The sequence below is a fragment of the Sycon ciliatum genome, chromosome 1, assembly GCF_964019385.1.
Source record: "Sycon ciliatum chromosome 1, ocSycCili1.1, whole genome shotgun sequence".
In the NCBI taxonomy this organism is placed as follows: domain Eukaryota; kingdom Metazoa; phylum Porifera; class Calcarea; order Leucosolenida; family Sycettidae; genus Sycon; species Sycon ciliatum.
In genome coordinates, this window is record NC_088643.1 from 14,969,779 (window position 1) to 14,997,428 (window position 27,650).

The 27,650-nt window shown below is 48.0% G+C and overlaps 1 protein-coding gene and 1 long non-coding RNA gene across 3 annotated transcripts; both read right to left on the bottom strand.

The window, feature by feature from the left end:
- Nucleotides 1-8,633: 8,633 nt before the first annotated feature.
- Nucleotides 8,634-11,450, bottom strand: LOC135814743 (uncharacterized). The gene is made up of 2 exons (XM_065327912.1): nucleotides 10,317-11,450; nucleotides 8,634-9,626 (listed from the first exon to the last, which is right to left on the bottom strand). The coding sequence occupies exons 1-2, from the start codon at nucleotides 10,719-10,721 to the stop codon at nucleotides 9,057-9,059; spliced, it is 975 nt and encodes a 324-aa protein (XP_065183984.1). The 5' UTR covers nucleotides 10,722-11,450; the 3' UTR covers nucleotides 8,634-9,056.
- Nucleotides 11,451-19,946: 8,496 nt separating this feature from the next.
- LOC135806868 (uncharacterized) lies at nucleotides 19,947-22,792 on the bottom strand. Of its 2 annotated transcripts, XR_010551320.1 has the most exons (5): nucleotides 22,368-22,792; nucleotides 22,225-22,267; nucleotides 21,641-21,737; nucleotides 21,156-21,253; nucleotides 19,947-20,807 (listed from the first exon to the last, which is right to left on the bottom strand). It is a non-coding gene; the product is annotated as an uncharacterized LOC135806868 (long non-coding RNA). The 2 variants fall into 2 exon arrangements; XR_010551321.1 differs by lacking the exon at nucleotides 22,225-22,267.
- Nucleotides 22,793-27,650: the final 4,858 nt, after the last annotated feature.

A 27,650-nucleotide genomic window follows, 5' to 3' on the forward strand; every position in this document is an offset into this window, starting at 1 on the left:
ATCAATCCGGCGTTGTTTGATGACCATGTGAGTTTTCATAGTTTTCTTTGTCATATTTTACTATGAGCTGCTGAGCATGAATCACTAGTCAAGTTTTTTGACACAAATACTACGTTGTATTTCTCGCGAAAATTAATATTTTCAGTTGCACATATGGCATCTGGTGTGTTCTTTGTTGTCGCTTATTTTCCTGACTTCTTCAGTCAGTTTTGAGTCTCACCAGTGTCCCTGCCCTCCCACCCTATATTTCTGTGCATATTATCAATGCTTTTTATCACGGTTTGCCGTGATGTGCTTGCCATGCCTACATGATGCCTAATCGCCATTGGGGATATACACCCGGTTTTTTCCCTCACAAATGCGTCCGTCGGCGCGAGGGTTTTTTCCCGGCTGGCTCGGTCCAGGAAAATTAATCTGACGGTCCCAAGTGGTTCTGCATCATGGCCTATTTCTGCTATCCACTGGCACGCCTATTCTATCTGAGACACTCTGTTCTCAGTCCTTGCTTGCTTCCATACCTCACTCGTTATCCGGTTCACATCTGGCCGCAGCCAACTACCCTTCACTTTGTGTGTTGTTGCTATTGCTGTCTATGTCTCTGTGTATGCCAGTATATGTGGAGCGAGATACAACATGCATATGTAAATAATCTACGTGGAGATAAAAGTTTAATAATAGCTATGAAAAGTATGAATGCCGCAGACATCACCACGCAACATGACACTTTGTTCATGGTTTGGTTTTGTGTGCTTCCAAAATCGATTTTCACGCTCCGATCATCAGTGGATATACGGAACTAACGTGATCAAGGGGAAAACAAAGGTTAAAAATCCAAAGAAGTGTGACACATGACGCGTATGTATTATAAAAAGTGAGAACTAAGATAAAGATTAAGTGTGACAAATGGGCATGAACATTGCAGAAACAACTCGTGAACACGGGGTGCAAACTCACGAAAATAACCTAAGTGCTACAACATGTTCTTTTTGCTTTCACAAATCTTATGCGTACGAATACCAACAGCTTCAAGGACCTTCAACTGCTGGCCATACCGGCACGACACAGTACAGAGAAGTGGGAATCATCATACACACCCAAACAATCGGGACGAGATAACAAATGCAAGTACACAGCTGACTTCTTACGAATTTCACCTTCATCAGCTCCATCACCTTCCCTGCCACCTGACTCCTCCTCGTCCGTTTTATCACCATCACCACCAGCCGTCTCATCGTCATCCGCCTCGTCATCATCCGCCTCGTCGTCATCCGTCGCCTCGTCATCACCCGCTTCGTCGTCATCTGTATCCTCGTCATCCGCCGCATCATCACCCAGCTCATATTCACCACCAGTCCGTCGTCTGATACCATCCGTGTTCTCCTTCCTACGTCTGTCTCGTGCCACTGTCCTTAGCTCATCTACGTCTCGAGATTGTGTTCCGTTTTGCTTCTGGTTTCTGTTCTCCTTCGATGCTCCGCGTGGGCCTTGGCTATTCCTAGCATATATTTCGGTTGAATAATTGGTAGTCGACCTCCGTGGTCTCTGGACCCACGGATCAAGCGCCGGAGGGTGCTGCGGTGTCCGCACAGCCGGATACTGTGTCAAAGAAATGGGATCCATTTCTGTGATTGGCGGTACTGTCGTTGTTGCCGACTCCAACCCAACCCCAGCCACCAACAGCACTGGTGGTGGCTCCGGTGGCGGCAAGGGCAACGGTGGAGAAGGCACATTCAGTTGGCTTAGTGATTCACCACTCTTCCTCTGCACCGTGTGTTCGACTTGCTCTGGCTGTGTCGGTGGTAGAGGGAGCAGGTTCTTGTGTGGTCTTCCCCGCTTCGGGCGCTTCGCTTTTGCTGCGTCCGGCAGCATGTGAAGTGGTAGGTGCTGTTTGATACGTGCGCTCAGGTATTGAAGGGTCCTACCAACGTACCGGCTATCACATTTCCGGCACTCAAATTGGTAGACCAAGTGGCTCAATAGGTGGGATGGTAGGACATCCTTCCTCACCGTGAACGCACGTATCGTAGTGAACACAGGGATGAAGTACGCCACAAAGTATGTTTGTGTAACTAGCGTTTTGATCGTGCGGCACAATGTCTGTGATGCCTCTCCTTTCCAAGGTAAGGAAAGGTAGACTGGGCAACGACTTGGACCTATGATGACGACCTTTGGTTTTGATGCTGATTTTAGTAGCTTGTTTAGCAGTTCCTACGGGTAACTCACCCTTGAGTCGAGAGGGGGAACAGATTCGTCGCGCTCTATCCACCAGATTCTTCACCAAGTTGACCTTATACAGGTACGAACAATACGAGTCAAACACGATATATTGTCCGGTAAATGTTGGTTTCCTGTATATTGACGTTACAATTTCATCGTTTGACTTCTCCACACGCACATCTACAAAGGACAAGGTGTTGTTCTGTTCATGTTCAACCGTGAATTTCAGATAGGGATGTAAGTTATTCAATCGGTTCAAGAAGGCGTCACACTGTTGCACAGAATCAAAATATGTGAACAAGTCGTCGACAAACCGAACGTAAAACTCCGGCCACAGTGACTGGTCCGCAAGAGATTCGCAGTAGCCAACAAATATATTTGCCAACACTGGACCTAATGGTGATCGCATGGCTACCCCATCCACCTGCCTATACATCACGTTATCAAATGAAAACTCAACGCCCGTGGTAACAAGAGACATCAGTGTATGGAAGGAGGATTCAGGCAGCCATGGCGTGTCAACAGAGTTATTGTGATAGAGGACATCCGCACAAATATCTATGGTCTGTTCCAAAACCAAACCTTGAACAAATTGTCATGTTGCGTGGTGATTTCTGCGACCTTCATACTTTTCATAGCTATAACATGTATATGTAGTAGTACATTAAGTACTAGCACATGTTTTTTTATCACATTGCACATACCTACGGAGGAAGGGGAAACAAAACGAAGACAAAGTAAAAAACAACAATATTCACCAAAATCTCGGGCATGGCGGATCATCAAGGTGAACACAGTTTTGACTTCAGTATACCTAGCCATGCTACTACCAGTAATATAACTGTGGATGACTTTTCATAGCTTGAATTTGAGTGAATACCAGTAAGGTCAAAAAAGAGACTCAAGGGTCCTGCACGTTCAGGGAAATTCCCAGCTGGATTGAGCAGAATCTGTAGATGGGTTCCAATGGGCACTTTAGCTAGGCATGTTTGAGTGCTTGGAATACTGGGCTTCAGTAGCAGAACTCTTGTGCAAGTGCAGTTCACTTCCCTTTTCGGGGTTCCTGAATCACTGTGCCCTTTTACCATGTCATTGACGAGGGCTGGTAATGTATTCTGTTATTTCTTTGCGATATTCCTGATGATGTGCTCTCGTCGAATCAGACATATGCAATGTACAAATACTTGTTGGCATGGTTTGAGAGCCTACAGCAGCGTCAACAACAGCAGCAGCCGCAACACCAGCAGCAGCAGCCGCTACAACAGCAGCAGCCGCAGGAACAGCAGCAGCAGCTGAAACAACAGCAGCCGCAACAACAGCAGCAGACGCAACAACAGCAGCAGCCGCAAGACCCTCCCCTACCGCCAGCAACTACTGGCAGCAGTCTACACCAGTTACAGTATGGTAACACGCCAACGGCATCCTCCCTCAGTGGACCGAGTGGCAGAGCCGTATACGCTGATACGAGCTCTCCGTACTATCGCCCTAGCAACAGACCGGTGCAGCATGGTCACCCTACTTACTCTGGATATTCGGTGAAGGCACTGTCGGGCCACCAGCGCAGTGTGAGTAAACAGACACACATAGTCACACACACACATACACACACACATCAATTATTTGCTTTGACTCAATAAATACCACTGCACTTTTCCATGTAGCACTGCACTGTTACCTAAAAAGGAGTATTATATAAACAGTATTTATTGGCCAATATGTGATTGTTGTGATACATGTATGTCTGATAATAGTGATACGGTAAGTATGACCTAAATACCCACTAGTTGGCACCGTTTTGTGCTCCAGCTCTCTATGTGCAGGGTGAATTTGTTCTGAAAATATCCTAATCCTGTTATTAACCTCCTGAAAAAGATAGGCATGATCAATGCGCAACTGGCTTTATTCATTGTGTTGAATCCTGTTATTGGTGATCTTTCCGTTCCTTGTAGAATCCTCCAGCGCAGTCTGGCGGTTCGCCACCGCAGTTGCAAGCATCACCTTAATCCTGGGAGTAACCCCAGGAGCAGCCAGAGCCAACGCACGAGCAACACCATCAGCAAGAACATCAATTGCCTTCCTGGGCAGGCATGGTGGACCGCAGTGACGCACCAGTGAGTTTTGTGGCACGATGGGCCCACCAACCGCGGTGCGTGATCCCCGGTGTGTGATCCCCGTTGTGCGTGATCCCGGGTATGTGTGATCTACGGTATCCTAGCCGGTAGGGCACTGTCCCGAAAAGACAGGGGTGCTGGGTTCCAATCCCGCTCGTGGATCCTTCTTTTGCAACAGTTTCAACAATCCAATGCTGGATCAAGGTTGCTTGTTGAACTGACAAACACTCGTCTAGACTAAAGCTTAGGGATTTTCCCTGAACGTTTGTGACCCTTGAGTCTCTTTTTGACCTTAGGATACCGTATTTCCACGATTATAAGTCGCACCCCCATTTTCAGGTTTGAGCAATATTGTTGTAATATATTCACTTCAGTAGTAGTGGTCAGCCCCACATGCTGCGCGAACAGCACGCCGAAACAGTGATTGCAATCTGTTCCTATCCTGAGCAGACAACTTCGTGAGGAAATAAGGGGAGCAATACAAAAGATCCGGGAAAATGACGGCAGGAACGGCGAGCAGGTATTGACAAACATCTGAAAGACCCCTGGAGAGCGCCTATCTTCTTTTACACCTTGCGCGCAATGCCATCAATATGGGGTGTCCAGGTCAAGCGGCAGTCTATGTTTACGCCTAGGATTCTGGTTGAGTCAACAACGGTCAGAGGGACATTATTTATGGAGATTAGTGGAGGCGGGATAGGAACTGGGGATGGGGAGAAGAACAAGACAACAGGCGTGTCTACATTAACCGTTAGACCAAGGTCCGTTACAGCAGCAGAGAGTGACGAGAGCGCCAAGTTCAGTGTTTGTGCAGCAAGGCGAAGGGATTTGTGGGATGAGTACAGAGTCATGTCATCGGCGAACATGGGGAGATGAAAACCATGCGCTTCTGCGGTCTTGGGGAGCTCACGGAAATATAAATTGAACAGCACAGGCCCCAGGACAGTGCCCTGAGGAACTCCACTTGAGACGACCAAGGTGCTGGAGCATCCACGTTGGGTTACAACCCGCAGTGTCCTTTCCGACAGATACGAGGCAAACCAGTTCAGTGGTATTCCACCAATTCCTGCGCTGGAGAGGGACTCGAGGAGTATTTGGTGGCGGACTGTGTCAAACGCTTTCCGTAGATTTATGCAGGCTAGAACTGCGGAAAGGCCTCCATCACGGGCATGGAGCCAGTCCTTCGTGACTTTCGCTAGCAGCTGCACGGTGGAACAATGTTTCCTGAAGCTTAACTGGTTTTCATCAAATGGGCGTTGCATGGTCAAGTAACAAAAACAATACTTTGGTGCGAGAAAGGGGCGCTAATATTCCACCAAATAATATAAATACGTTTAATAACTAAACCGGAAGGGAAAAAGAAAAAAGAAAACAATAATCATAGCAAGCAAAGTACTAGTAGAAAGATAAATGGGTGTCAATATCATCGTCACAGCTACTAGTACTGTGTGCACCACAGCCATCTCTTTCCGATTAGATCCTTACATACGTTGACCTTGAAGGTTTGGAGGCGCCTTAAATGAGGTTCGTGAAGCAGGAGGTCCGCAGGCAGGTTGTTCCAGGGTGTGATGGCGAAGAAGGGGAAGGATCGCAGGAGGTAGTCAGGGGCTGTGCGAGGGGGTGTCAACTTCAACTGGAAGCCATGGTGCGTCTGACGTTTTTGCCGTGTGCACATGCTAGCTACAGCTGGGGGCTTGGTTTGTATTTGTATTTGTATGTATGGATTCTCCACAGGCCTTAGCCTAAATCGAGGGAGTCTTCGTCAACAGCTTATGAAGAAGAAAAAAATAAATAAATAAATTCGACGGGTTCGCGTACCGGGCAGGTCAAGAACAAGGAGTCGTACAACTCCCTGGTCAAGAACCACCTTTCCGCTTCCGTGGGACGCCACCACCCCATGATCAGGCGTCAGATGCGGCTCCTAAGGCCGCGGTCACACATGAAAAGCTTGCACCGCTTTTGCGGAGGCGGAAAGCGGAACTACCGCAGCCGCTTTTGGCGGACCACACGATGCAGCGGTCACACATACATGTAGACTACTGTGCTCCTCAACGCTCCGCTTTGGCGGAGAGAATGCAAATGCAGCACGTCCTATGAAATTTTAGATGTTCTTGTCCGAGTTGAAGCGGCCTTTGCTTGTACAAGTAGAGCTATCGTGGATCGCTGACAGGCTGCTGAATGTCTCCTGTCAAGTACACTCGTGGATTTGGAGCGCATTCACTGCGGCCCAGTACAGGTGTACTTGAATATTACTAGTTTGGTTTACATCAATATCAAATTCAAATAGTTGTATAGCAGGGTGTCGTGCCTCCTCAGTTCTTGTCCGAGTTGAAGCGACCTTCGCTTGTACAAGTAGAGCTATCGTGGATCGCTGACAGGCTGCTGAATGTCTCCTGTCAAGTACACTCGTGGATTTGGGGCACATTCACTGCGGCCCAGCACGGGTGTATTTGAATATTAGTTTAGTTTACATCAATATCAAATTCAAATAGTTTTATAGCAGGGTGTCGTTGCCTCCTCCATGATCCATCATCGACCCAGCGACTGCGTGGATGCCTGCAGTTGCAGTGAGGGTGTGGCAGAGTACTCTACTACTCCCTGGTTGCAGTCCTAGTGTTGCATACTCTGGTGGACGTATTGCTTGGAGAGAGAAAGAAAGAGTTGGAGATCGTCCGCGATCGGGACCAATGACTTGGGAGACGGATTCCCTCACCAATTATCCACTCATAACGATGCAGTATTGTTTGCGAGATCTCCAGAACGTACAGTTCATTGGCAAAGAAGAACAATATGAAAACTGAATACCAAACGGCAACCAAACAACACCAGAACTCAGTGCAGAAGTACCACACCAAACTCCAAAGCCATCACCATGCAGGTTCCGCCAAAGCGGATCCGCGAAAGCGGAGGCTCCGCTCGCATTTTTTTGGCGTAGCGAAATCCAAATTTTCCGCCAAAGCGTAACTTACGCCTCCGCCGTTGCCGAGGCAACGGCGGAAGCGTAAGTTACGCTTTGGCGGAACCGCCAAAAAAAGTGCATGTGTGACCGGGGCCTAAACGGTGGGGGAGGATAGATCAGATCCACCAACCATAGGCCAAAGGCCTAAATCCCATTTGCCACATCCATGATTTACTCATGCCAGGCCACGAGTTTTATGAAGAAGAAGCTGAGGAGAAAAATAAAAATTATATATAGGAAATAGAATGATGCGGGGTGGTAGTAATATAACACAGTGCTCTATGACATCGCTACTCTACGTGGAATGAAGCCAGAGGGCTCATAACGGGTGATAGCAAAGTGTGTGCGGACAAGAGCGGTAAAACATTTTGGGCTGGATACAGTACGAATGGCAGCCGGGAGGGAGTTCCATGTGGCGGTGGTGACAAAGAGAAGGGTGGCACGGGTGTGTGTGCTGGCTCTAGCAGGTGGGAGTATATGTTGGGGGTGCCTGGCGCTGTTTGACACTGAGTAGCCTAGGTCCTCCAGGGTCGTCATCTGGCTATTGATAAGGTGGTGGAGCTCAAGAAGGCACTGAATGTGTCTTCGCCATGCGAGGCTGGGCCACTGGAGGTGCGCGAAAAGTGAGGCTTTCGGCTCCGTTTGAGGAGGGTACACGCCATACTTCCGCAGGATCACACGTGCCACTCTTGCCTGTAGCCGTTCAAGGGTAGTAGCCTGAGCACTGGAGAGTTGAAATTGCCAGAGGGATGAGGCGTATTCAACCACAGGTCGAACATATCCAGTGTACAAGCGGCTGGCTACGGCTGGGGTGATACGCTCGGTCATGTGGATCAGTAGTAGTCCTGCGGCCCAAATCTAAAAGACGTTGTTTTGCAAGTCCCGTTTCAGTCTCAAGCAGACAACCTGAGCTTTGCATGGGTGAAAAGACCATGTCCTAGGGATGTCGAAACGGCTTGTTGTCATGTCCAGAACTAGGGCATAAGCTGGGGAGAACCAATTTTAGGTTTCGTTACGGAAGTCGTTATTTTACGTTATTTTACGACTCCTTGATTGAAATTGGCAGCATGTGATACGATATTTTATTGAAAATTAGTGCAGTCGATGTGAATTTGTTCTTGTATTTGGATGATTCGTAGATCATGGTTGCCCTTTGCCGAGCGTTCATTTCCTATTGATGGTGATTAGAGATGGCACAGATTGATTTGTTGTAAAATTCGACCAAAATCACCCCCAAACATGGATCTTTCGTATGAGAGGATTTCATTTATTGGGACACGATCTCGACAACACCAGCGGAAGAGAGCAAGCACGAGCGAAGCAAAGGACACCGGAAAATGGCAGAGTGATAGCGATCATAAGCTGATCTTAGCAAACGAGCGATATGGAAGATGTTGTAAATAATAGCGCAGTAGTGTATTTGTCATTTGCTGCAGAGTTGAAAAGTACAATTCAAATTCAAATCAATTCAAAAACTTCAATAGTGCGGTCCACTAGCCTTAGCTTTCAGACTCACTGTCCGATTCACAGTCGGACTTACAGTCCAATCCACTATCGAAACTGCCTTCACCCTCATCATGGCATTGTGTGCATGCGCGCGCGCGCGCACACACACACGTACACACACCGCACAACACATGACATTGTGCGCGCGCGCTCGCACACACACATACACAAACCACACACGCACACACACACACACCGCACAACACATGGCATTGTGTGTGCGCGTCCGCGCGCGCACACACACTCACACACCACATAGCACGCTAGAGATCAGCAAGAACCTGCTGCGACCGTGGTTGAGATGGCGCTGTAGAAGACACCGCAGCCGCCACTGGTTGCCTCGCACCCGAGGTTATAGTCAAAGCCGTACTAGACGACACATCTGTACTGGAGGCTGATGTAGTACCCAGAGATGAAACGGATCCACTGGTGTTCACCTGACGCGGCGGAGTAGCGGATCCTTTGAAGCCGAAATGAGTGGGCAACACGACATTGGCGGGGACAAGCCCAGTGGATATCGCAGCGGGCCTATCGTAACTCCTGGCAGTGAGCCTATCGTAATTCCTGGCAGTGGGCCCGTCGTAACTCCTGGCATTGGGCCCGTTCTCTTGCCGGACACTGGGGTGCGCAGTGGACGTGGATGCGGGCAGGAAATCTGCGGCGACCGGCTGGACTGGGATGGTTGGAGCCGGGCCAGGTGCGTTACAAGTATGACTGTTCGGCAATGACTGGGTATTACCGGCCATCGGACCGTTTGCAGACGACACAGACAAGTGGTTGCTCTGTGAAGAGTGCGCCTGTATACCCATGCCACTTACCATACATGTCAATTGCTGAAGGAAACACACAGTTCAAACACAAAACGCAAATGAAACACGCCAATGAAATTCGATCCTTAAACAAGTCAAGTTCGCATGTCCGCGTTATCACGGGCTATACAATTGTGTTTAGAAAACAACCAGTTTATAATTCTGTCTCTTCTTGCATAAAGTCAGCCTAGAATACTGACGTCAGCTTTGGACATTACTCTGACTCGGACCACAAGCCCTGATTTATTCTGACCTACATGTGTACCGTGTGAAGTAGCGCGAGAGCCAAGCTGGTCGTAATAATACGTGTAACAGCCACGAACGTAATTCAACCAAAGAAGACTACCACATTACATGAGCATGAACACTTGCATTCCATTTAATACATTCCTATGTTGTAGATGTCAGGCACTGTAGTGTTCACGTCTACATACACATTGTGGCATTCCTTGGCCACCCAGACATTCATGATAGTAGCGCATCGTGTTATGTTATGCATGCAGCATGTGCCGTTTCCCGAGCGCGCGTGTGAAATGAACTTAGCGGCTTTTAGTTGCTGTGCATGAGTTGAGTCTGGACTCATGATCTGGTGTGTACATGCAATCATGTGATCTTGTAGTTGAGCGTATGTGTTATTTGGATTTCCTTGGTCATGACCAAACAATAAAACATGATCAAATTATTTCTACACATTCAACAATGCCAAGAACTCACCTGGTCCCCAAGTAGCTCATTATCTTCTTTTTCAGCATGAAAGTTGGATACTAAGGCGGAGTGTGATGGTCGGCCAAGCTGGTGCCGTTTGCAGTTATTGTACTTATCCGTGAGAAGCTTCATGGGCAAGGCCCTTGCAGACTTCAACTCGGACTGTATATACAGCACCAGGCTGTCAAATGTTTCGTAGGCCGACGGCTGGTCACTCCCTTTGCCACTTCGTTGCCGGTGCATAGTGGCCAGGTGGGTGAAGGCACTGTAGCATGCTCCGAAGTTGATAGTGGATTTCCGCTGCAACGCAATCTGGGCCATTCTGGAGCGAAAGCCAAAATTCTTGCGTTGTTCTCCAACTCTGCTAGATGCACATGTCATGAGGCACAAGTCTGCAGATGTGGATTCAATCATTGTACATCTCTCCTTGTTCTACGCTTTGCTGGTACATGGTGTCCCATCATCACATACATGTATCTCCTCCAATTCAGAATGGCTTGAAAAGTCATGGCCACGTCCAAGTGGCAGCCGACCCAGCAACGTTTTGTTAGTGTATGTACTGTAGCACTTGCGGTGGTACCATCCGCGGACGCTCTCGCACAAGAAGGTATAGCTCGTCCTGCCTGCATTTAGCAGCTTCAAACAAAGTTTCCCAACTCTGCAAAGTAAATCGGGTTTGCTTTTCCTGCGATGCATTGAACGCAATGGCACAAGCAAAATTCCCGCGATACAACGCCATTCCCAGGACGAGGCCTAAGAAGCTCCACGGCCTCTTCCTCCATCATGTCAAAAGGTGTCTACCATGCTGTGATCGGTGGGCAGGAGGCACTCAAACAGCGCGAAACGCAACTACTATGCAACTACCAAACGAAAATGCAATTCTACATTTCAAAGAGTATCCTGTCGGTGTCGTCGTCATCTTCAAAAATTTGAAAAAGGCGCTCCTTTCCGTGAACTGTGCACCCCCAGATGGTGCGCAGTATCGCCGACGAGAGCGGAGAAATTGGCTTCTCCTGAGCTTCTGCCCTAACTCTGAAGATGACAACAAGCGGAATCCAGGTCAGGTATACATACTTTAGGCCGTAGTGAAGAACCCAGGTTGTCTGCTTGAGACTGAAACGGAATTTTTTTTGAAGTTTGGGCCGCTGGACTATAGTACTTCTCGCTGGCGAAACGAAGACGGAAGGACCACACTACGACGCTATACTCAATCACAGGTCTAACATAGCACTTGTAGAGGAGCATCATGGCCTGCGGTGTAAGACGATGTGCCATGTGACAAAGTAGGCTTACTCTTTGCTTGAATTTGCGACTGATGTCAAGATAGTGTTGACGGAAGTTTAAGTCTGCACTGAAGCGAACTCCCAGATGTTTGAGGATGTCAATACTGGGAAGAGGTAGACCCTCCATAGTGTAGGTGGCAGATGTTGGTGCTGGTGACGATGCTGCCGCTGGCTTATAACGGAAGCTTAAAACAGAAGTTTTTGAGGGCGAAAACTCTCCGCCTCTTTCCCTGGCCCAGTTTTGATATGCATGAATGTCTGCTTGGATACCAGGACTTGACAGCGAGCCTTTGTACGGCAAAATTAGAGTGACATCATCCGCAAACAAGAAGGTGTGCGAGTGATGTATGGCTTCTGGTAGGTCATTAATGTAGATCACGAACAGTAGAGGTGACAGATGCGATCCCTGGGGAACACCACAGTTGGTGACTTTGGGCCCTGACATGCATGACTCAATCTTCACGGCTATGCTTCGATCCTGCAAATAGCTCTTAGTCCAGGCAGTGACTTTATGGTCCGAGAATTTACTGACTTGACGGAGGAGAGTTGAGTGGCTTACTCTGTCAAATGCCTTGCAGAAATCTAGGGAGACCAGGTCGAAGTTCAGACGCTCATCAATGTAGTCGGCCATTTGCTGGGTAAGTATAATAAGCTGGTCTGTCGCAGACTTCTCCTTCACGTACGCGTATTGTTGACTGCATATCTTCTGTTTTATTGTTAGGTAAGCCTGGAGTTGTTTCGCTACTATTTTTTCATAGAGTTTTGCTATACAGGGGAGGAGGGATATTGGGCGGTAGTTCGTAGGGTGAGTTGGGCAACCTTTCTCCTTGTACACTGGGACATTATGTAAAACAAAATTTGAACTCGCGATCTTGCACCAGCGCGCCCCAGTCAAAGAAGTAATCCTGTGACCATTGGAAACACGACAAGCGCAGGTGACACGACTTTTGTTTGTCACCACTTGGCCTTGTAACTACGACTACAAGTTTTCAGGCAGCGTGACGTAGGCACTTCAATAGTTCGCGAAAATGATGAAAGTTGCGAAAGTTGCTTGCGACTTCTCTGCCGGGCGAGGAGTCACACACTGTTCCACATGCCGATCCTGTATCAGCTGCTTGTTGCAGTCCCGGATAGGGCCCCTCAACGTGGCCCTGAAATCTGTCACAATGGTACGAGTGGGCGTTCTCTCACAGACTCGCACAGACCCAAGTCAATTTTTGAATTTTTTCAGGTTTAGGGCATGCTACGAGGTCATTTCCACAGCGCTGCAAACCAAATCCAGGATACCCTCCAAAATCGGCAAAGACTACCACTCACGTTCCACTACTGCCTAGTACTGAATCCTACCTGACTTCTTGACACGACTCAAACTTGCCAAAGTCACTAAATCAACGTCATACAATAATCAAGCCACATATCTGCAACGTCACGAGGGTGCTGGCAAAAGTCCTGCTGCACGGCGGCGGGCGAATCCCGCCGCCGTGCAGCCCAATACATGGCTAAAAAACGTGATGTTTTGGACTTGGAGCAAAATTCTGCAAACTTTCGCGCTTTTCCATGATACGACAAGTTGCACACGGTCTGCTCACATTCAAATACATGTACAGTGCTACTAAAAAATGACAGGTTGCTACCCAAAAATCTTTCCTTGCAAGGGCACATTTCGGCCATAACTCTTGAACGGCTGGTCAGATCGAGACAAAACTTTCAGAGATTTTGCAGCTGTTCATGCTCTTTCAACTGATGTAGCACTCGATATGAATTTACAAATTCGATTTTTCAGGGTTAAGACCAGGTGGTCGCTAAAACGAGAGGTCGCTTACACCAAGTTTTATACTGTATCTGTCTCTGTCTGTCTGACTGTCTGTGTCCTTCTGTCTCTCTCTGTCTATCTATCTGTCTGTCTGTGTCTCACACTCTCCATTCTGTCTGTCTGGTCAGGTGTGCCTCTTTTGAGTCCTTTTGGCCTTGGGCGATGGGCACGAACTATTTCCAGAATTGTACCGTATTTTCCGGAGTGCTGCCCCCGGGTCTGAAAGCACATTCGACGTGGCGCTGATGGTACGGACTTGAGTTTGCATATCATGCCGGCCTGTCGGATCGGGAAAGCTGGAGGTAGCTGTCCGATTCATACGACACGACAGGAAGTTGCTGTTGCGACGTTCAACGTCGATCGGCGCAAGCAAGAGCACACAATATCAAGACTGTATATGATGCAGCCCCCATGCACACTTGATACTATGATACCCCATGTTTTCTTGGTGAATGTTTGTTTGTTTGTCTGTGTAATCTATTTTATTTCGCAAATCCAAACGAGCACAAATGCTCAATGACAGCGACAAGGCAGCGAATGTTATTGTGTTACAAGGAAGGAGAGTTTGTGAGAAAATAATGAGAAAGAAGAGAGAATGGGAGCTATCTGATTGATTGATTGATTTTTATTTCACGGATCCTCCAGAGGCAAATAGATGCCTATCGAAGGGAGTATGTCAATGAAGAGCTATGAGTTGTCAAAACTAGAAAAGCCAGCTAATGACAGTTCTGGGAAATCGCCTAGTTAGGGCATCGGAGGTTTCCTTGGAAATCACGTACGGTGCGTACGCGTCTGCAAGCGTCATATTTTTTCCTGCACAAAGTGATCATGGATTTGAAAGCACCGTGCATCTAAAAAATAAGCAAATTTCTTTGCCTTGCATGTCCAATGCGGAAAAACCTGCTGAGTTGCGGAGATTCTGTGCATGCGGAGATGGGAGTAATAGGACTCCTTGAGATATCCAGTGAAAAAAAAATTCACTTTCATGTGCCGTTTTTTCAAAATGTGAAGAAAATAGATCGCTTGGAACGAATTTATCACAGTTTGTCGTGGTTTATTGAGCTGAGGCAATGAAGAAGAGCGGTATCCAGACGCGGCGCTCTAAGCGTAGAGTTAGTGTTACTCCTGGACACTACTCTTGTCCTAACCCTTTCCATTCGGATTGGGAAAGCCCTTCCTCGTCCGCCAAGGACACGACAACGAGGAGGGCTGTTCTGGACGTCCTCTCCAGTATTGCTGGACGTCCTGTTTCCTCGATCTGCAGAGGGTGCAGAGCTGTGGCCGACTGCAAGCCGGAAGTCGTCCAGCACGAGCTGTATGCACCACCAAGGACGTCCGCAGACTCGCTCAAGGTTCCATCTCCAAGTGAGGTACCTGCCCCACCTAGCCCACTCCCAGAAAACAAACCTGTAGGGTGTGGGGACTGTGAGGAACTAAGGGATTTAGTGGAGAAGTTGCAGAGGGAGGTTGATGAGTTGCGGGAAGAGAACGTGTTGCTGAAGTCAAGGGAATGTTTAGATGAGCTTCTTGCGACAGAGCAGGGTAGGGTAAAGGTAGTTAATGAGATATGTAAGATAGAGAACAAGTTTCTGTTTGCGGAAACTCTAGACGCCATTAGCCACTCAAAGGAGAGTAGGAAAGTGGAGTCATTGCTGGGCATCCCCGCTGGGCGCATCACTTCCCGCTCCTATAATCCCGTAGTAGAGGCTTTTGTGTGTGGCATGACGGCGCCACTTTCAGTGCAGTCGTCCGTAGGGGCAGCAAAACGTAGCATGCGCCAACAGGAAGCTATCGAATCGGTTTACGCTGCTCGGAACCTGAACTATTGCTCCCAATTCCACATGGTGTTTCAGGCAGTCGTGTACGCTATCACGCAAAGTAAAACTGCTGTGGACATGATTGGCCACTTGGGTCCAGGGAGTAGCTATGCCCTGCTGAAAGATTGGCTTGGCAATCTAGGAGGTGAGCCTGTTAAAGTGCCAAGGGGCTTTGTTACAGTGGGATTTGACAATGAGCAGCGGCAAATGCGCTCGTATTTATCACGGGGTGCGAATCGGTCAACTTACGAGATTTTGACGAATGTGGTTTACGCGTTACATTCGGCACAGGACCTGCAATCCGTAGAAAACTATCACATGCGGCACTGGTCCTTTCCGAGTGAGGAACAGCTTTTAGAAGCACTCCGTGGCCCTGCTCCGACCTCTCCAGCATCGCCAATGCACAGCTATTTGGCCAGCTATGTTGGAAATAGAATAGCTGGTCTGGCAATGGAGCACAACAATGGTTGTGACCCAGTAGTAAGATTCCGACAGGAGGAGGAAGCTAGCAGATCTTTCATAGTTTGCCCTGGGTGTCAAAAGCAGTACGAGAAAAGAAAAGTAAAATGTAGCAATTCGGAGTGTACTGTCACAAACATCAGGGCTGCTATCGCAGAAGCAGCCGGTCTTTCTCGAGTGTCCACTGAAGTTCTCCGTCTTCCGTCTTCCCCGGCAGTGGGAGCAGGATCGCACTTTGTGTATCGCAATGTAGCAGACAGTGGTGGGGTGAGTGTAGGGCGGGTTAGGGCAACACGCTCAGAGCAGTTAGATTCTCCTCCTGTCCCTCCGGCAAATGTAGGATTGCTCGAGCCTGTCTTTGTGAACCCCAATTCACATGAGGCAGTGCGTGTTCTCCTGAGGGAAATTGGGACAAGTGCAGGTGTGAAGCAATGTGTTGGTGAGCAGGGCTGTAGAGAGTGGCTTACCATTGTCTGTGATGGCCTTCCGTATTCACTCATGCGTACTGTCATTGCTCAAAGTAGAGACGAGGCCAGGAAAGCAGCGTACCATGCCGCGGGCATTTTAGATGTAGGTAGCATGAGCAAGGAGTTGTTGGTGGGCTACTGTAGGCAGCACTCTTTGAATGTGTCTGGCAGCCTAGCATCATTGCGTAGCCGTGTAAGCACTCATGTACAGGGCAGGGTAGCGAGTGGAGATTTGAATGTGCCGGGTAGCATCCCTGCAGGTGAGTTCGACTGGGTTGTGTCGCAAAGTGGAGGCCTTCACTGGGAGATGAACTTGATCCAGGCCATTGTCAAGACTCTTTGGCCTTTTGTGTACAAAGAGTTTTGTTTCAGTCAAGGCTACAATTCGCCGCGTCAGCTAGACTGGGCCCACAAGGCCAAGGACCACCACCGCACTTATGATGAACTTAGTCGCTTCACAGATGGATGCATGGATGAGCTGCTACGCCCCTATGTTGTGTCGTGTGCAAGTGATTGTGCCCCCACTGCAGAAGGTTTCTTTGAGTGGGCCAAGAAGTTCGAGAAGAACAAGGTGTTCTCTTGGCTCTTGGAACTGGTGACGACATACTGCTTCACCCTGTTTATGCTCCGCCGTGGTGCACGCCACTGCGATGTACCTTTGTTCCTGGCAGCACGCAGGACCATCAGCCCGCTGCTGTATGCACGTAACCACACCACCTACCAACTCATTGACATGTTTGAGGAGCAGCAGCGACTTGCCATGCCTGAAGATCTGAGATGTGAACTTGACAAGCATATGTTCTTGTCACGATCGGGCAGAGGCGACTCCCACCAAGCCCTGGACGCTATTGTGGAAGAGCTAAATGCCAACATTAAGGCCTGGATCTCGGGGGAGAAGGACTCCAACATGTGGCGCCGTGTAGTCCGCAACTACAACCAGTTAGTGAAGCTGCGCGGCAAGGTGTTTTGTACATTGGGGTTGACTGACCCCAAATCAGCCCCCAAGCCACGGCCAGCTTACACCAAGGAGCTCGTGGTCTGGCGATCCCGTGTGCGCCAGTTCTTGTGCCCTGATGACTGCTTGGCCTTCCAGCGTCCACTGGAGTCCATGTCTACTGAGTTTGTAATGGACAGTGCTGCTATGGAACTCACCGCTGAGGGGAAACGGCGCCGGCGGAAGATGTGCTGCACCTTTGCAGACGGCAAATCCACGACAGCTCGTGCGACAGCAGCAATGCACTTTGTGACCGTTGAAGAAAGGGAGAAGTCGTCTGGAGATGCACGCCGCTCTGTCTCGTCTCTCAAGGCAGAATTCCAGCGGATGCTGCAGTCTCTACCCGAGCAGTCATTGGCGGGCGGCCTCAATGACAGCATGGCCAAGGCGACCTTGCAAACCGATGTCCTGTCCATCGTCCGGGAAATGCGGAGTTTGGTGTCTGTCAGCTGTGCCCATGCGTGCTCGTCGGACGAGGACAACTAGATTGTCTTCCTGGTGGTGATTGGTTTGGCTATGTTGCTGACGCCTGTCCGGTGAGTACAGCCTCTTCTGTTGTAATTTTTTATATGTGTATCTGTTGATCAATAATTATTGGTCTATTGATTTATGATCAATTTAGGTGCATGTGGATGAGGTAAGTGGCCTTGGATACTGTAAGTTTGTGGACCAGTATGAACTGGTAAGTGTCTTGGAAAGCACTGCTGAATGTAAATTTAATATTGTTGATTTTTAAAACCCAAGTGCAAACCTGCATCTGAAAACTACCCTAAACATATCTCTAATTTATTTTATGTTCTGATCCTGATGTCAGTGATTCATAGGATATTTATTTCAGTTCTTTTAAATACACCTACCTTCTAGGATGATAAATCACTCACATGATGAGAATGTTTTGGCTGATGAAGGGTGGTGTTGCGAATCGTGTTGTCATGTTTGCATCAGGCATCTACACCAGTGTTGTATGCATGTGTTCTTATCTACTCCATGCGCAGATACCAGTTCTTCCTGTAAGTTGCGAGTCCACACCGACTCAACGCGAAAGATGAAGATTGTTTTCTACTCAGACACAACGCCATCAGTGTATAGACTTTTTCAACACTTGCTTCTTGCAATGCCGGTGATTTTGACATAACTTATGAGCACCTTCGTTTATTATCGTTTGTTATCTTCATCAACAATGATAAACTATGTTTTTTTACTTAGAATCCCTCGTTTCAACTCCAAATTTTTGCCTTTGATGATATGGCATAATGGTATTCTCACATGCTACATTCTAGAACAAAATCAGAATAATAGATATTAATATGTACATGGTGAATCAACTCGTAATAATATATTGTACATGATCATGATGATGGTGAATCAATTTTTACTGGTAAGAGTTTGGGCGTGCTATGCATGCGACTGGAGTAAGGCTAGGCGTAGTGCATGGTAAGGTGGGAGTTGGTGAGGTGGGAGTTGGTGAGGTGGGAGTTGGTGAGGTGGGAGTTGGTGAGGTGGGAGTTGGTGGGGTGGGAGTTGTAGGGGCAGGAGGTGGGGAATTCGATTTTTTAAGGGCTGGGAAGAAGTCGTCTACCGGACTGCTGCTATAAAGGTGCTCAACACCTGATGGCGAGATCACCAGAACTAGCACCTTGGCGTGTGTAGCTTCATGAAGCTCCATGCCCTGCGTCAACACAAAGATGCAAACACAAGAAACTTTATATCAGGTGAAAATTCGCAATGTACAACAAGGTAGAGGATAGAGGAAACTTACCGCTCGAATCAAGCCATTTTTACGTTTGCTGAGGCAGCTCAGGCGCTTCACTTTGTCGGCGATATAACCTGTTATTTTTCTCTTACGAGTCGACGGGGATGAGGAGTTGAGTGACATTGTACAAAAACGGAAGTAAAACAAAGACTGGACGAAAGGAAAGGAAAGGAGATTTTTTGAAAAAAAGTTCATTTTCCCTTTTGTTATGACCACCACGTGCTGTGAGACAGGGTCCAGCTCCGCCTTGGCGTTATATTTCTCCTTCTGACGTAATGTTTTCATCACGTGGGCACCGTACATACACATTGTCCTAACTAGGCGATTTCCAGGACTGGTATACGGTACGACGGCAGCTTTGAAGCTGCTGAGCGACGATACTCACGACGAAATGGCTCCAAAAGCAGAACGAGCAGTGCTAGCAGGTGGGACCACAAGCAAGTTACTTCGGCCTCCTCGAGTGCGGGTTGAGGGCATGACAGCGAAAAAGGACTGAAGTAGGGTGCTACCAGTCCGTGCGCCAAGTTCAAAAAAGTCGTCTAAAAGTTGCACTTTTATTTGCAACCGCGGGAAATTTGAAGACGAATTTAGTGACATACCGAATTCTTCTCAATTTTCGACAATTGGTTACCTTGAGAATACAGGCTTATCCTCCTATATCGATTGCTTTTGCGCCGTTATCGTGTTAGAAGGGTGAGCGATGAGCACATTTTTCGAAAGTGCACCACGATATTCGACATCTCACGTCGTTGCGGTGCCTTTTTGTTTCTCTTCTCAATTTCGAATTTCGTAGATACGTCGCAGGAGATTGTGGGCCGTCTTATTTTGCAAGGCTCTATCTCTGATAAAACTACGCGAATGGGCGGACAGATGGTGTTTCTATAGGCCAGGAAGAAACCACGAGTGTCCGCACTGTGACCAAGTCCAAATGGGCCGCCAAAGCCAGGGCTCGAAATTGCATCCTGACAGGCAATGCGGACCATGTGTAGCCTGCCAAGATGTTCCCCTTGATGGCAGATATGCCCACCCCGAGACCACGCAATGCTGGGAATATGCACATCATCCTACAATACCACGAAATGCATGTATCTGCAAGAAATGCATGAAAAGGCTCATAAATCATTCAGCAGAGCCAATGCCTGTCACCGACAACGTGCAGCCTACAGAAGCAATGCCTGCACTTGCGGCAGCAGCAGCAGCACCACCAACACCTGTACCCGTACTCGCAACAACACCAGACTGCTCAGAGATGGTTGTGACTTGCCACGGCATGTCACAGTTTCATTACAAGCAGTAGAGCTGGCCGAGAAGCTTAACGTGAAAGTAAACTTAAACGATCAGCCAGCGGGTCTCTGCAACCGGCATAACATGCAGCTCCATGACAGCAACAGGCCCACATGCACCATGTGCAGCGCACAAATAAGGGGTGTTAATTAAGCTTAAATGTCCGAACGTCGGAGCTGTTCAACGTCAGCTGCACGCTGAGCGTGGTCTTACGGTCACCGCGGATAGTGCTTTTTGCCTAGCCTGTTATAAAGGCCAACTGGATATGGTGGACAGTCAGACTACTGACTTCAAGCTGGAGAGCCTGATGCAGAGTAGAACAGACGAAATGCACCAGTGCACCTCACCCGAGGAGTCCGCATTGCTGGCAACAGCAAGATTCGTCTGTCTTGCATTCCTCGAGAACCGTTCTCTTCTTCTGGCAACGGCTGCTGATTTCTTCACCTCTTCTTTACCATCCATCAACTGCAACAACCGGTGGCTACTGTCCAGCCTTATTTCGAAGCTTGGCGCTCATCTCAGCCATGGGTCATATGGTACCAGTAATAAACGAGGTACGCTCCTGTACCGTACAGGTGTGACACAGTTCTGTGCTTATACAATTCCCTCGCCGTTGCACGATCCCAGACCCTGAAACACAGAGCACAAAATAAAACCCAGCACACACAGCACACAAGCCAACCCAGTGGCCCATCATCCTTTGTGTCAGAGCTGTCGGCTGCAATGCGCTCACAAATCAAAAGTCAAGCACAAGAATTCAAACACAAAGAGCATAACGTTCTAACTCCACTGTCGGAAATGAAGCTGGACGCAATGGTGGATAGTGTGGACAGTGAGTTGTGGGGAAACATTTGGCTGATGGTGTACGGCCAATCAAAGTCAGAAAGAAGTCAAGCATCCAACCACCGTGCAAAGAGGATCAGGTGCTTGTTTGTGCTATCATGCATGATGCATGCAAGCACACCAGCATGCACTTACCCTTTCCAGCTTGTTCTTTCGGACTTTGTGGATGCACATAGCAATTCCAGCGAGCTCATGCGAGTACTAGCTCTCGGCGCAACAGCAGGTGTCGACTCCTACAAACGATATCAAAAGACCATCATTGATAAGAAATCAGAGCTCGGAATGAACAGTGAGATACCTCACGCAAAGTTCTCCATTGCAACAGTGGATAATATCCACAAAACGAGCCAGGCGAGCGAATGTACTGCGGAGACCAATGAAGAGGCTTTCATGGTACATCTATTCAGAGCATCACACCAAAGCGGCCCATCAGTAGCAATATTGTTGCGTGAAACAACATACATGTAGACTGAGTGCCACATCAAGGATTCCACTGTGCATCACAGCCTGCCAACACGAGTGAGCCACAGGGTATGCGAGGCAGGCTGAGGTCCCGTGCAAGAACAATGATTGAAGGCAGAAGCCACAAGTCGACCATTAGAGCACGCAGAGACACTTACCTACACCCCAATTACAGCTGGATGATGCCGTTCAGCCTGATTGGCCCACTGGACCTACAGTAGTGTAGTGCTGTTGATGACGAGCGCACAAGACCATCTACAGAAAGCACAGAGAATCCAGAAAATATGGCAAAAACCTGTGACACAACTATCACACATGATCAAGATAAGGTTGCAAGTACAGAATGTTCAGTATGCAACACCCAACCAGCGCCAGATGTGCGCGCGTGCGTGTGTGTGGTGTGTGTGTGTGCGCGCGCATGCGCGTGTGTGTGCATATGTGTGTGATGCAGCTGAATTCCAAGACACATGCTCTCACAATGCATTCGCATATGCTGCGGACGCTGAGTCTCCAGCTCTTGCTTTTCTTTCAGGCCCTGCACTTCTGTGCAGTTGTGCTAAACTACATAAAAAGTTTCTTTGACTATGAACTCCATCTATAATGTAATGAACGTCCTACCATGGTACATACAAAAGAAACTGTTCAACAGACTACCTTCAGCCAGAACTTTAGCAAACTAGATTAGCAGCCAGGAGTACTGCTGGATTTTGATTAAAATCTGGACCCCAACCACACGACTTACATAGAAATTCCGTTTAGATGTCGAAGACACAACAGCAAGGGGACTAGTTTGCAATGTCGAGATGCCCAAGGAAAATAAGCAGCCAAAACGTCCTTGTTCAAGCACAATTACTTTAGTGCAAAATTCCACACAATTCGACATACCTTCACGAAATTGTGGGCCGCTCCATTTTGCATAGCCTGATTGGGATGTGCTTTGGGAATCTAAACCCAAATATATCTGCCTTTCGCTTAGAGCATAAGCCGAGAGTGTCCGATTATGCTATCCACTCATGCACGACAAGCAAGTTGATGGTACGATTACGACGAAAAAATATGTAGTGCAAACACAGGTCTTCATGGTCTACAGTTGGGCGCAACGAACCTCAGCTAAAGTGCCATAGAGGACAAAGGGACATACCTCAGCAGCAAACCAAGTAATGGACAAGGATTCCTCCAGCACACGCCAGTTCAGGTCCAAATAAGGTTGCAAAATACCAACAAAACAATTGTGTCGTCGTCATCTTTTTGCACCTCGATTTTTCCCGCGGTTGCAAATAAAAAACAGGCTACTCAAGGGCTTGGCGCACGGACTGCTACATGCAATGAAGAGCTATGAGTTGTCAAAACTAGAAAAGCCAGCTAATGACAGTTCTGTAACCCGCCTAATAAGGTACTGCTAAGACGGTACTAACTGCAAACCAGAATACTCCTGCTTAGTAAATATCAGGGGGTCGGGGCCGGGTATACGGTACGACGGCAGCTTTGAAGCTGCTGAGCGACGATACTCACGACGAAATGGCTCCAAAAGCAGAACGAGCAGTGCTAGCAGGTGGGACCACAAGCAAGTTACTTCGGCCTCCTCGAGTGCGGGTTGAGGGCATGACAGCGAAAAAGGACTGAAGTAGGGTGCTACATGCAATGAAGAGCTATGAGTTGTCAAAACTAGAAAAGCCAACTAATGACAGTTCTGTAACCCGCCTAATAAGGTACTGCTAAGACGGTACTAACTGCAAACCAGAATACTCCTGCTACTAAATATCAGGGGGGTCGGGGCCGGGTATACGGTACGACGGCAGCTTTGAAGCTGCTGAGCGACGACACTCACGACGAAATGGCTCCAAAAGCAGAACGAGCAGTGCTAGCAGGTGGGACCACAAGCAAGTTACTTCGGCCTCCTCGAGTGCGGGTTGAGGGCATGACAGCGAAAAAGGACTGAAGTAGGGTGCTACATGCGTCATGCAAACATCGCCAGAATGGGGCAGATAAAACAAAACAATCATATTCATGTGCACAGTAACCTGTAGATCACATACATGCATTCGCCGTCCGCAGCTGCAGCATACCAAATAGATGGGGCTCCTCTCAACGGTACCGATGTGCTGAAACATCTGGGAATTCGCTTCACCGCTAATCTGAACTTCTACCAGCATTACATAGTTAGTACAGCTCAAGTCATATCCCCGCCTGATGTGTGTCCAGTTCCGTTCAGCGACCACTGTGCTATTGCAACCAAGATTTGTGTTAAACCAGTGCCGACAGCATTGCCTTCTCAGCGACTTTATCGAAACTTCAAGAGAATGGACTTGGTATCACTTCGTATGGATATTTCTTGCGCCAACCTCTGTGAACTTCGTGGGTCCTGCGACGACATGTGGCAACAGTGGCTGACTAAGGTTGTGCCCATTCTTGATGCTCATGCTCCATTGCGCCACGCGTCTTCCCGACCAAGACAGCATTCACCATGGGTCAATGAACATTTGTTCCTGTTCACAGTTGATACGACGACGTAACCACGCTCATCGGAAATGGCTGCAATCTAAGTGCCAGACTGATTACGATGCGTTTAAAGAAGCCAGGCGTATCTTGACGCGTATGAACCGTGAATTGAAGACGAATTTTTTCAGTCTAAGTTCACCAGTGTTCAAGGTAATCCCAGGAAAACGTGGAAGGTTTTGAACGAGTTATCCGGAAGACAACGTGTTCAATCCATTCCCAATGCTCTGCAAGCAACATTGGGTGTGTATTTGCTGATGTTGTCAGTGATCAACAACGAGCACCTGAACTGTGTCTTCCACAGGGCCCAGTGGGACCTAAGGGTTTTACATCATTCAGTTCGGTGTCAATAGGTTGTGTGCGTAAACTGTTGGATTCCTTGGACACCAGCAAAGCGACAGGCAGTGATGGAATACCCGCATTTCTTCTGAAGTCCTGCGCTGATTTGCTAGCTCCCTCCTTAACATTGATATTTAATGCATCTCTTGCTGTTGGTTCTGTGCCGGACGGCATGAAGTTGGCACATGTGACGCCGGTATTCAAGGCTGGAAATCCTCAAGATCCGGGAAATTATCGCCCTGTGTCTCTCCTGCCAATTGTGTCGAAGCTGTTAGAACGAATTGTCCATAGACAACTATCCTCATTTCTGGACAAGGAGAATTTGTACCCTCCCTGTCAGTTTGGCTTTAGACGTCAACATTCAACGGAAGACGCTCTAGTTTTCATCACGGACACGTTTGTTCGCGCTCGCGATGCCGGACAAATTACTGGTGCATTGATAAAAAAGCATTGATAAAAAGTAAAAAAAGGACCAAGAAACTACAAGTTCACTATAATGTCCACTAACATCAACAGTTGTAACAGGAAGCCGAGTGGTAGGCGCGGTGTAATCAACAAGAGTTAGTTTTATTCTTCTCTTCTCTCAGGTACACACCTGGGATATAGTTATTAGTGAAAGAAGAAGCGGCAAATAAATAACTTTCTCTCCGGTGCACACCTAGAGGTTGACTACTTCTTCTTCGAGTTAGCTTTGTCGTTGCTATCTAATCTCATCAAAACAGAAATGCGCAACAGCCTTTATGCTACAGACGCCATACGCTTACATACGGAGATACGGTGCGAATTACTTTCCTTCGTCTTCTTCTTCTTCTTCTTCTTCTTCTTCTTCTTCTTCTTCTTCTTCTTCTTCTTCTTCTTCTTCTTCTTCTTCTTCTTCTTCTTCTTCTTCTTCTTCTTCTTCTTCTTCTTCTTCTTCTTCTTCTTCTTCTTCTTCTTCTTCTTCTTCTTCTTCTTCTTCTTCTTCTTCTTCTTCTTCTTCTTCTTCTTCTTCTTCTTCTTCTTCTTCTTCTTCTTCTTCTTCTTCTTCTTCTTCTTCTTCTTCTTCTTCTTCTTCTTCTTCTCCTCTTTGTCAGCGGACATCAACACTGAGGCACATTCTCACCGCCTGCCCTTCCTCACTCCATCAAGGAAGGTACACGTGGCGCCATGACAACGTCCTGAAACAGATCAGTAAATTCATGACAGAAGTAGTATCAGCAAAGCAAAAGTCGCCACTAATGGTACATACATTACCTTCTGTAAACCGGGTCAAAACATCCCCCATGGCCAGTTACCTCAGCGGAAAGGTCTGAGCGATGGTTTTTTGTCAGGATCACATGATTGGCAGCTTCTTTCAGATCTGGACGAGAGGCTAGTATTCCCACACTTTATTGCACCTACCACGTGTCGTCCAGACATAGTTCTCTTCTCGAAGAAATTGAGAAGGGTTCTTTGGCTGGAACTCACGGTGTGTAGCGAAGACCGCATCATCCAGTCCAGGGAGAAGAAGCTGTCACGGTATCGCCACCTCAAACAGGAGTGTATGAAGAATGGCTGGGAAGTCGAGGCCCTCACAGCGGAGGTGGGAGCTAGAGGAGCCATTTCCAGCAGCCTGGACGGTTTGGCACGGGCATTGGGCGGTTGTAAGGAAAAACAGCGCCAATTAAGAAGGAACTGCAGAAACGCAGCACTAAATTCCAGCTACGTTATCTGGCTGAGGCGACGTGAGAAGGCTTGGCGCGACTGGCCACTGTTTTAAAGGTCCCCGAGAGGCAGTTTGTTGGCACTTGGTTGGCGGACAGCCACCCAGCGAGGATAGTTGGGTACCCTTCAAATCTTGGTTTTAACTCGCCACACCGGCTTCTAAAGGGCCGGGGGTGGGTGTTCGCCAACCAAGTCGAGCTTTCGTTCGTTTTTTTCTTCGTTTTTCTAGTCTACTTGCTTGTGCTGCGCCGCGCTGGAGCGAGTCTATCAGTAGATGCTTTCGCCGCTTAGAGCTACTATTGCACAAAGCCACAACACTGCGCGCTGCCATTCGCTGTATGCTTTCGCTGCACCAAGCTGCTGTTAAGCTGCACGACGCCACAACACAAATTCACTACAACAGTCTCGTCCACAACTTCACTACAACAGTCTCGTCCATATTGCACTACGCTGAGCACTGGCCTGCTCCCGCTCTGAAGAGCTTTTTAGCCTTCACCGCTTTTGCTCAACCCCAGGCATTGGCCCACAGTGGCATCCGCTTCCTTTTTCTTTTTCTTTTCTCCTTTTACTTTCTCCGTCACTGCCTAAAAAACAGTCGAGACGGTTTTTTACCCACCAGTTTTTATTGGTGCGAATTGCTTTCCTTCTTCTTCTTCTTCTTCTTGTTTCAAAATACCCTAAGAAAATGCAGGAACAAGTCAGCTCCTGGTTCAAACGGTATTCCGTACATAATCTGGAAACGATGCAAATGCCTGCTTTTCAGCATCTTCGAAACAGTTTGGAAGACTGGTGTCATCCCGCGATCTTGGCAGTGCGCCTCCGTTACACTAATTGCTAAAAGTGACAGTGTGTCAGATCCAGCAAAGTTCCGACCAATCGCTCTCTCCAACTGCGATGGTAAGATCTTCTTTGCCATGCTGTCCAAGATACTAACTCGCCATATGTTGGTGAATGAGTATTTTGATGGCATGACACAGAAAGGTTTCCTGCAGGGAATGTCAGGCTGTGTGGAGCATGCTACTTTGTGTAGCGAAGCCATGAAAGACTCGAAGAGGAACAAGCGCTCCATAGCCATTGTGTGGATAGACCTAAAGAACGCGTTCGGATCAGTAAAGCACAATTTAATTCAAGCGGCATTGCATCGGTACCATATCCCACTGAAAATCCCACTGAAAATCAGAAGACTTGTATTTTCTTACTACGAACATCTCACTGCTTCCGTACGAAAGCCCCAGACCCGGACGTTCCGGTACAGTATCGGTGTGTTTCAGGGATGCCCACTGTCCCCAGTACTGTTCAATATTACCTTCCAAGTCCTCCTCGATGCCCTCCAGGCAAAACCCCTACAGGCACTTTCATACAATTTCAAGCAGACGGATATCACTGCTTCTAACACTGGTTTCGCAGATGATTTAGCCGTTTTTAGTAACAGAACCCATGGCGCACAAAAGAAACTAGATGTTGTGGACAAGTTTTTGTCCTGGTCTCCAATGAAAGCTGCCCCGCATAAATGCAGGACCTACGCGGCGAAACTAATCAACAAGTACACCTGTTTCGACCCCGGCCTTACAATATCCGGCAAGGATGTACCGCCGCTAAATGGTCGGCAATTCAAATTTCTCGGGAGAAATTTGACGGACAATATGAAAG

What these genes read in the sequence shown, in the direction of transcription:
- LOC135814743 (XM_065327912.1), bottom strand. Translation starts at nt 10,721, where the DNA reads ATGATTGAATCCACATCTGCAGACTTGTGCCTCATGACATGTGCATCT. An exon ending in ATGAGCTACTTGGGGACCAG is followed by an intron (nt 9,627 to 10,316) that starts GTGAGTTCTTGG and finishes TGTTTCCTTCAG; the next exon opens with CAATTGACATGTATGGTAAG.